General features: G+C 40.9%; 1 protein-coding gene across 1 annotated transcript; it reads right to left on the bottom strand.

Moving 5' to 3' along the window:
• Positions 1 to 276: 276 nt before the first annotated feature.
• On the bottom strand, positions 277 to 9,878 carry si:ch211-114c12.2 (uncharacterized protein LOC336578 homolog). The gene is made up of 10 exons (XM_036008693.1): positions 9,721 to 9,878; positions 6,977 to 7,038; positions 6,093 to 6,782; positions 5,114 to 5,752; positions 2,146 to 2,261; positions 1,911 to 2,022; positions 1,699 to 1,771; positions 1,171 to 1,242; positions 917 to 1,066; positions 277 to 817 (listed from the first exon to the last, which is right to left on the bottom strand). Exons 2-9 carry the CDS (start codon positions 7,015 to 7,017, stop codon positions 926 to 928), a joined length of 1,884 nt encoding a protein of 627 aa, XP_035864586.1. The 5' UTR covers positions 7,018 to 7,038; positions 9,721 to 9,878; the 3' UTR covers positions 277 to 817; positions 917 to 925.
• Positions 9,879 to 10,826: the final 948 nt, after the last annotated feature.

The raw sequence follows: 10,826 nt of genomic DNA, 5'->3' as shown, positions 1-10,826 counted from the left end.
AACATGTTCAGGTAATTCTGCAATATCGTGAAATCACTTCTCATTTAATTATATTGTATATAAAAGCATTGTATATCAAGAAAAATTCAAACATTGTGAAGCCAGATTTTCTTTAAGTTAGGGAATAAAGCTGTCTGAACAATTATGTCTAACTATGTAGGAAAAAAAATAGGGATTCTAGGTTTCATGATTCTTACAAACAGCATAACTGCCAAAGTGATTATGTCCTTTGTCCAAATCTACAAGCAAAAAAAAAAAAAAAAGACAACTCAAAAAGTTTGTTAAATTTGATTTTATTTCAAGTCTGAAACAATAAACTGAACATGTGATTATACAAGTTTTACAAGTAGTAGCTAAGCGTCATTAGACAAACTGCTGTTTCTAATCAACAACCATGATTAATCAAACAGGAGACATCTCGTGATAAGTCTTTACAAACGTTTCTTTGGACTTTACAAACTTAAAAACGATAGCTGCTGGTAAACAAAGAAAAAGCTAAATCTATTTCAGTAAAATGAAGACTGCCAAGATCACAAGCAGAAACTCTCAAATAATTACACACAAGAAAAAAAGCAGGACAGCATCATGTAATGCCATACGTTACAAATATCTAAAACATAAGAACTGCAGTACTTTATACTACAGTACAAATATGCAACTGAAACATTTGTACCAGTAAACAACTGTAAGCAACAACACTTCCACAATATACAGGCAGGTTGGGATTGTAGTGAGAGAAGGGTTTGTGGAGTCCACCCAGCAGAGAAGATCTTGATGAGATTTTCCAGAATCGTGTCTCCAGAATGTGGTACCTGTGCTAAAAATCAAGAAAAAAAAACTCATTTGAAACATTTCTTGAAGATCTTGTTAAGTAAATAATAAAAATTGAATTTGCCATACTACCATGAAAACTTACCGGAGGTTATCACCAGCGTTGTTGGTTGGGTCCTCTGTTGTATGGTGGACGCTGACGCATTACTCTCATGGTGCGGTATTTGGACATGATACTGTGACTTTTCCTGAATACTGGCCTCTGATTTGGGAAGGGTCGTGGCACTAAGCTCTCCTTATAAAACACAAGAAATTAAAACGTTATTAAGAAAGCAGAGTCAATGAGCCATTTCACATTTTCCAGCAGGAACCGAGTGATCTCTGAAGACGTATGCTTACCATGAGCGGTCTTCTAAAATTTCCAGACAGTTCAGGGCCCATTTTCCTTGGACCAACCGTGAACTTTGGTCTCTGTAAAACACAACAATGAAGGCTGAAGTACATACAGTATGCAATGACCCTCATTTATTCCATTTCCATCTAAAATTAAAACAATACAGTGCAGACGTAAATATAAATATATTACATCTGCCAAAACAAGCCAGCTGACATGAGTGGTTATTCACAGTAATGATTTCAACCATGATTGTACGGCTCAAATTCTTAAGGCAATACACATCCTGGAAGCTAAAAAAAACGTACAAAATATTATGATTTAGAACAAACCTCTGACATTTTACTCCTTTTCATTTAGTCATATTTGCTTTACTTCAACATAATGAAACATTTCAAAACTGCAATATAGCTCTCAAATTTTTAAATATGTAGGCTTTGCTTGTGACCACAATTACGGCGGTAATTCTTTGTGAATTTTCATATACAGAGGCACAAGCTCTGCACACCCTTACCAATAAATGTTTCACTCACCTGCATGGGTCCTGGTCCTGGTCTCCTAAAGGGCCTCCCGGCTCTCTGGTTGTCCTGCATCATATTAAATGGCCTACAAAGAGCAAAGGAACATCAAAAACAGGACACGCTCTGCATAAAGCTTGCATTTGACCTACTGGAAAACACTGCACTTGCAATGAATTAGAACCTTGTTTCAAAACACTGAGAAATACTGATTGTATGAAATGTACCTAAACACCCTCTTATCCATAAAGCCCCGTCTTCGGTCTTCAGGCAATGATCTGGAATCATTCGTCTTTGATAGTCGGCTGTTTGGTGTGGCACCTTGACCTGAACTGCGTTCTACAAAAAAAAAAAAAAAAAAAAAAGATAAGATAATAAACCTCTGTAGCTGAAGCTTATAATAAGATACCGGCCTCTGGATTCCCCTTACAAAATAATACGTGAGAAAACAAATTGTCTTACCATTCTTTTGCTTTGGGCTGCGATCTTTTGTAGGTGAGCCGTCCTTAGAGGAGGAGCTCGGCCCAGGTGGCCAGTGGGACAAAATAACAAGGTCACGTTTCTCTATGGGAGAAGATCTGGGGAGAGATCGGTGGAAGCAGTGTTAATGCCATCAGCATTCCTATACCAGTGTCATGTAAGGCTTATGTCAGTGTATGGACATCTTAATGTGACCTGGATACATTAACATCACGTCATTCAAGTTATCACAGTGTTTAAAAGAAAACAGATTGCAAGTAAAACATATAATCACCCTGTCAACTTTTAGAAATAATGCAATTTAAACCAGTAATGAACAGCACTGTTTTGCAGGCAGACAAATGATCACAAAGTCACGCATCACATGGGTACTTACAAAAACCATGGAATGTCCATGCTTCTTTACTCCTATTTTTGTACCCTGATTCAATCTGAGCCCTCTTCATTTACTCAGTGATCGAAGTGAGCAGGAAAATCTTGGAGACAACTTTAAGATACCAAATCTTCTATCATCCCTCTCTCAGAAGCACAGTCTTGCTTTGACCGTCGGACTGTACTTCAGAAGGTTTTGTCATCAGGTCATTCCTAGGTCCTTTAGTTGTCTTCAATCATCATCATCCAAAGAGTTTCACAAGATTTAATTCTTGGGAGACACCTGTAGTTCTGAAGTGAATGGCTGAACATATCCAGGCTGGTGATCATGTCAGCTTTACAGCTTCTTCTCCATAGCTGTGCAGTGGTTTTAAGAGATGATCCAGTATTTGTCTGCCCACGAACAAGGCCACCGACTAATAGCTTTGCAGTGCCCACAAGTGAGACTTCTATTCCTTTACTTCTCCTGCTCTTCTTTTACATCTCCTGTTCTTCTTTCACATCTCCTGATCTTCTTAACATCTGGGGCGTTGGGCATGATTTAGGAATAGGCAGGGATTTAACAAAGATGATCCTCTTGATTGTTCCGGTACAGTCAATGAGCTAGCAGTATCAGCTAGCACTGTCCTCTTCGTGTAGTAGTTTTAAGTTACAGTGGGATTAAGTGCCGGGATTTGATTGAGAATATCTTTTTTCCATCATACTAGGCAATGTCATGCAGGTTGACATATGCAGGGTTTGGGTTAGAGACTTTAGGTGCCGTGGACTTTGGCTGCATTAGCCTTGTAAAGCGGCTACTGAATATTCTGATTTCCCTCAGGCTGATGATGCACACCTCTTATTATTACATTTAGGTCACAGGTCAGATAAGACATAGGAACTGACCCAAGCACATGCTGACCTGTGGGTTTAGACCAAATGCATTCACATTAAGAATATAACAAGGTGGTACCAAACTGGTCTTGCTTCTGTCCCCATGTAGTATAAAGTTGGAATTCTGGCCACTCCTTATTTCTTGTTCTGATCTTTGAAATCCATTCTCTCTGGTTCATCTCGTTTCCCCATTTGGGTCTCGTCAATTGTGTCAGATGTAGAGCCTCGTGTTCTCAGCAACTTAATATAGTATCTGTTCCCAGGGATTTAAAATGACACATCAATGCCTGTTTTACTGCAGGCATTGCTAATATGATTACAATAGAGGTGGCCAAATAGTTGCTTTACGGTCACAGGTTTGACTTCTGCAAAAGTTGACTTTACCATCTCTGGTGCATTTCATCAAAACACTTGGCAAGGTTGATGCTTGATGAATGTCTTAATGTGTCCTTGAAGTTCTCATGAGTGCAGAGAAGTAGAAAACCCCACTATTTTAATGCACTGTATGAAGTGTAAGTTGTAGTTTGACTCCTCTTCGTTCTGCTGAATGGGAATGGTGACCATCAACAAGGTTTCACACGGCACGGCAGAATCGTGTATTCTACTCTGATGAGCCAATCTTTCCGGGGTAAATCTACTTTGCACACTGCTAGAACAAGATTTCCACTTCCAAATTTCTCTTTTGTGTGACACACAAATTTGGCATTACTCCGGGTCTATGATGATCCTGAATATCGTGATTGATATAGTGTCAAAAAAGATCAATTGTTTGCCAATTCTTTGTCTTGGCTTTAAGCTATTTTTAAATGTAGTGTAACCACCTTGGGACTTTAGAAAAAGAGGCTTCATTATTTTTAATTTGATGTGCATAAACAATGGAGTCAGAAATATCAATCCGCATCAGAGTTTGTATCGGTTAATTTATCATGAATGCATGTGCACTTTGTCATATAATGGATGGTGGCCGCTTATTTCCTTCAACAGAAATGCCTCTTCATTGTTTTCTGGCTTTCGTTGTTTCTGTTGTCATCAACAATCACCGTCATCCATCTTGACGACATGATTATATTTAAAGTAAAACAAAGTGTCACAGCTCGGACCAGCTTTGGTTTTGTACATCCCATGATCAAACATGCTACTTGTTGGACGTTCATTTAAAGAATCTCTTTTCCCATGGTCCATGTTGCCAATAATTCCAAAGGGGCAGCACAGCACTTTCAGTTTAGGCATTTTAGGTGCAGTCCTCTTCATGTCTTCAGATACAGTATAGTTTGACAATACGTGTTGGAACTTCAGCTTCAAATTGAGTTTGTTCTTTAACGAGGATGAAGGGGTCTTCACAACCTGCTGAAGAGCACTTGTTTCAAGCGTAATGCTGACAAACTAATTTTTCCACACTCTTCATCAAGGGTATTAAACATTTGTCAGGTTTAAAACAGGTTGGCTTTATCGATATGGTGCGTAACTTAGTACTTTCTCTTCGACCCACGTCATAGGAAGATATTTTTGAAACATAGGCACGCAGACAGGGAGGTATTTGAAAACCTTTGCAGTTTTTCATCAACTGAATCAGTGTTGCACATTTAGCTCATCACGACATCTCCATTTTCCACAGTTGGCACCCCCTTCACATTGAGACATTCTTTCTTGACCTCCTAATCATCATCAAGCCCCTGCGAACAGTGCTAGAAGGAATATACCGTACCTGTGTGTGTTCAAGGACCGGCGAGACTCCACCTGTTCTTTGCCTGTATCAGAGTCTCTTGAAGACTTGCTGGCATTGCCTTCTTCTCTGGGGGGTGACTGTTGTGGTTTCCCCCTTCTTGGTTCCAGCTTTTTCAGGGGAACTGCATTTGACTGGAAACGTTTCTTCCTGATAGCAAGAACAGAGCTGAAGTTTTCTTGTGAGGCAGAGTCATCCAGATGAGGCCTGGGTTTCACAGATGGAGGTATTCGGAGCCCCATGAGAGACTCTGCTCCGACTTGTCTGCTCTTAACCAGGAAACTTCTATCCCTAAGAGACAAAGGTTTACCACCGAATGGCCTGGGAATACTGAGCAGCTGAGGCCTCTCTCTCCTGGGGTGTTTAGGATTGCCATGCTCCAGTGCAGGGTCGGAGGAGGGCATGCTGATGCCTGATATCCTCCTCTTACGGGGTCCTGCCATCTGCCTCTCCTGAGGGTCCCTTTGGTAGGAAGATGACGGTGATGGACCTCCTTTCCATGAGGGGGATCTGAAAGGGGGCAGGTGAGGGACATCTTGAGCCCTCTCTCTACTGTTGGATCTGCTGCCCTGCCTCTCCACCGGACCACGCTGCCGCCTGGAGTCTTGCTCAGATGACCACCTGCACATCCATCAAACAATAGAGAAATCATTACAATGATAGATCCATTGCCATTTTAAGTGGGAGGTGGAACGTTTAACTTTTATCTTAATGCAGCCCCTTCATAATGCCATGACAGAAAGAAACAGGTAGGAGAAGTAAATTTTCAAAGAGCAATTACAGATGTAAAACTCCTCTCAATGGCAGGTGAAACCACATTTAAATCAGACCCCCATTAATCCCCTCTAATAATTATGAGTTGGGGCAGAGTAGGAGTAATCATTACGACCCCAGTGACTGGGAGGACTGGGCCAGCTTCAGCTAATTTTACCCAGCTGGGGTTGTTGCTTCACTCCTGTACCTCTCTGGACATGAGCCTCTCCCATGCATCTCTCTGGGGTTCCTCTGTGACCCAGAGGGCCCATGTTCTCCATTGTGTGGATGAGAGAACGCTCCAGCGTCGTTCCAGCGCTTCATGCCATGACCTGAGTGCTCATGGGGCCTTTCTCTAGGACTGTAATTCCCACGAGGGCCTCGACTCCGCTGCTCCTGATGCTGAAAACCTGACTGCCTTTTGGGGCCCCTGAAAGACCCCTGGTAGGCTGGTGTAGAGCCTGGCCTCCTGTCGGCTGGGTGGTTGCGAAAATGTCTTGGGGAGGGTGACCTCTGACCTGAGGGGTGGCCATGGAAAGGTGGGCCCCTTTGACTCACGGATCCTTGAGCAAGACTGCGAGGGGAGGACTGATGCTGGACATGGGGGGGGCGGTTTGGCCGAGATGGAGAAGGCCTCCTCTGGCTATGATGTGGTTCCATTTTGGGAGGGTGCGATTGAAAGGAATCCTGATTCTGGGACCTCCAGTGATTGAAACGTGGCTCTCTTTGCTCTCCCATCAGGGGTACTCTTCTGACAACTGGGGGTCGTCCTCTACCTCTGGAATCTCTCCAGTGAAAAGGGGTCTTTGCTGGGTAACCCTGGACATCTCTTCGACTTTTGGAGTTAGGGTTGTAATTCCCTTCATTAGGTCCAATGCCATGACCATCTCCGTAAGGTCTGAGAAGATACAAAAAAAGAAGAAGAAATTTGTGGATTACAAAACACACTATGCCACATTAAACATACCATCATTTTACAAAAACAGAGGACAGCATGTAGCTTAAATCCCTAATAGTACCCATGACAAAAGATTTAATCATGAACATACCACCAAAGTATCTGAGTGCAACTTTACATAATCAAAACGTTACCTGGGCTTCAAACGTGGTGGTCCAAACTGTGGTCGAACCATCTTTGGAAGTGAGTGAATAATCTATGGATAAAAAAGAAACCATATTGACTTGTAGTCTAAAGCCGAGTCAGTTGTCAAGTGTTAGTTAATTAGGGGTCCAAGTCCGAGGGGGCTGGGATCCCGCATTCCCAGTAGTGCTGGGAACCCTATTCTAAAATCGTAAAGATTATTCTTCTTTTTATTTTTCCGGAGATGAACGTGTTGCTACAGCATAAACCGTGCATGATGGGGCGGTGCCATTTTCAGGACTGGTCCAGAACCCTGCACAAGATTAGCATTTTCTAGGATGGGGAAGTAATGTCCCGTCCTGCTTTGCCTCTGATTGGCTAGTACTCGTTGCCTTCGTTGGGTGGATTGGTTAGGTTTAGGCATGAGGAGTGAGATTGGTTAGGGGCAGAGATGTATAGTAACGAAGTAGAACTACTTCACTACTGTACTCAATGCCGCGTTCTATTTACCTTGGAACTCGGAAGCCGCAACTGGGAATGACGTCATACCCGAGTTGAATGCGTTCTATTTAAAAGTTGGATTTTCATTGTTTTCATTAGCTCTAGCCCGGTTAGCTATTATTAGCAATACCAGTTGATAACAACGCATTACGCCGTTTTTTTGTGCATGCAAACAGCGTAACAACATGTCCACAGATAGACGTTGAACATGCCTGTGTGAACGACTGATTTAGTGAGACACAAATAAGACAGAAGTGCTTATAACTTTATGTTACTGCAGCTTTCACAACATGTTGGATTTTGAACTCGGACTACTGCGAGGTTGTACGAGTTCCGAGCTCGTAAATACGAGGTCAGGGGGCGCGTTTACGACTTTGACCTCGTAAAAAACGAGTTGCAAGGTAAATAGAACGCGACATAAGTCTAAAAGGCTGTATCTGTACTCTTCTGGAGTATTATTTTTTTCTCTTACTTCTTTCTCTTACTTGAGTATATATTTTCGATGAGTTTAATACTTTTACTCCGATACATTTTTTATGTGCTGCATGATGTGAAGCTGCTATTATCTGTATTTTGCTAGCTTGCTAACTTTCCACTGTACAACACACATATTACTAGCTAGTATGCAATACGTTTTTTGGGGCTTTAGGATGTTCATTTTACTTAATTGTACATTTTATTTCAGTATCTGTTAAAAAGTGATTAATAACCCACTGTTATATCAGATAATAGTAGTTAGAGACAGCTGTGACATTAATGTATCTTTTTGGAGTTTATTTCAGAAACTTCCTTCATATATCCAGCAATGTACAGCTTGTGACTGCCTGTAATGCACCATCTTACTACCAAGTAAAAAGCTGAACTCCACCTGGTAACTCGTGCTCTCCGAGCCCTGGAGCAGCTAAAACACATTATCTAGCATTCACAAGGTTAAAATCCCAACAGTTACAATTATAAAAGTGTTAGGAATCATTCCTTGTACTGCTGTTACACCCAAAGGAAGTGTGAGTGTCCTTTAGGCTAAACATTTGAAATAATATAAACAATATGATATTCAAACTGTTGACTGCTTTCTTTAATAACTACATAACACAATACTTGTACTTTCAGTACTTGAGTAGTACATTTTAAAATAAACTACTTGCAATACTTAAGTACAAAACATGTTGAATACTTTAGTACTTCCACTTAAGTGTGGTGCTTAAAGAGCACTTCAACTCAAGTCACTTTTTTGATAGAGCACTTGTACTTTTAGTCAAGTATGGGTCTCTAGTACTTTATACATGTCTGGTTAAGGGTGAGTGAAAATACCAGAGTAAGCTAATCAGAGGAGAGACATTCCTTCGCCATCCAAGGAAACTTAAATTCGCATCCAGAACACAGGACCTTATTCCTGTATATATTTTCTTGCACCAAATAGACACATCTGACTAATAAACCAATTAAACGTTCTCACGTGATGGATTTTGGTTCGCTTGATTTTTCTGTGTGAAACGAAACAATGGGAAAACGCCCCATGTTTACATAACGTTACTCATCAACCGATTCGAATTAGAGCAATCGAACTCTGAACGTGAAAACGCCCTCAGTGTCGATTGGTCTAGCTAGCGTAACAGTTTACTCAACACACGGATCTAACTTAACCTTTTCAGACGCAAGAGCACGGTGGAAACTGTACGAGCTCGTTCAATAGTTTATTTTTTTAATATCGCATATTTCAAACAAGATGACAAGATCAAAATTGTAACCAAATAAGGTTGCTTATTAAAATGGGCTTCGTGTTTAGGTTGACCACGTTCCTATGGTCGCCGTGGGTTCAGTTTCAGTCTCCTTAAATCTGGTGAGGGATCTGGGCAGGACGTGCTTCCATTTATAGTATTAGCAACTGGCAGATCTAAAGAAATAACACGACCCAGACATATGTTATTCTGAGGGTAAAAACAAACCCTACAATGCAGTGGCGAGCACAGCATTGACGCTAGTAAAGTAACGTTACCTCAGTGTTTTGGGCTGGTTTGGATTTAGCGTTGGCAACAAAAAGAAATGCAAGTCGAGCTAACGCTAACAACCTTATCGTATTGCTAAGGCCACTTAGCTAGCTAGCCTGGGTTAGTTTGTAAGGCAGCTCTCGGAAAATGACATTCATATTGTGAGTCATTTGTACATCTTGGCGACAAGATTAACAAAACAAATTACCAAACGCTATACATTAACTACCAATACGTGCAATTCAGTAATTTAGCTAACTACTTACCAAAGACAAACCGTCGTTTAGATGAAAGATAGGTAGTACGTGCGACTGCGACACAGTTGAGCTGCTTTTCTTCGTTGCAAGCAAATAGGTCGCTCGGCCCTCGCCCTTCAACACAACACGGCGTATGTCAGCCAAACTGAAGCGCCACCTACTGCCTCGGAGTATGTACTACATATCTACGTAGACTGCTAGATGGCCAGTGTAATTGTCTTGTCTTTCAACATGCTTTCATTGCATTCCCCACTGTTAAAAATATGTCCTTATTGTTCAGAACTCGTTTGAAATAGCTTGTAAATTAATCAGCCTTTCAACAGCAAGGTTTAATATTAACAGTTTATGGGTTTTGCAAGGAATTTCTCAGTAAATTTGGGCTCCCTATTACTCCTAAAGAATATTCCACCGTTTTGGAAAATCTTCCCTCTGGAATAACAATGCTTTTCAAAATGTTGTTAATGTCAGTTTTACCGATTCTCCAATTCTGGACCCAAGTGACACACCAACAGGAAAAATGTGTTTCTTTACTTTTTAGAAAAAGCTCTAAAAAATATAGGCCTATGTGTGTGTATGTCCTTTAGTGTTTTTATGTAATCGATGCCTATTGGTATGTTTTGGCTTTACAGTCTCATAGTCTTCTTGTTTATTTGTGCAACTCCAAAAGTGCTTTATGTTGGTGTTTCTACTATTATTGTACACTTATATGTACTGGGTTTACAAATAAAGTTTCTTTAATTTACTAAACTTATGCAGTCTAATAAAACAGCCCTGCAATCAGTCCCACATACATGAAGGTTATAATGTTCAGTTTAGGTTGAATCTGTTTTGGATGTTGATTCAGCTTCAAGGTCATTTTTGAGGGTGTACTTTATCATATTTTAGCCACCCTGTTCATATTAGCGAGGGTAGGCTGAAGTTTAGAAACACCTCTCATTGTAACCCACTAGGATTCATCCGCACCAGAAACTACACCCTCCAAAAGGACAATAAAGTTTAAAACAACACCTCCCTATAACAGTTAAACAGGAAATTCATGAGGTTGCTGCAGGATTTATTGTGGGGTTGTTACATCAGACAGTGTTGGTTTTACTTGTGTGTATGTTTTATAGCGG

This window comes from Sander lucioperca, chromosome 13, assembly GCF_008315115.2.
Source record: "Sander lucioperca isolate FBNREF2018 chromosome 13, SLUC_FBN_1.2, whole genome shotgun sequence".
Lineage (NCBI taxonomy): Eukaryota > Metazoa > Chordata > Actinopteri > Perciformes > Percidae > Sander > Sander lucioperca.
This window is presented reverse-complemented; position numbering and strand designations above follow the sequence as displayed.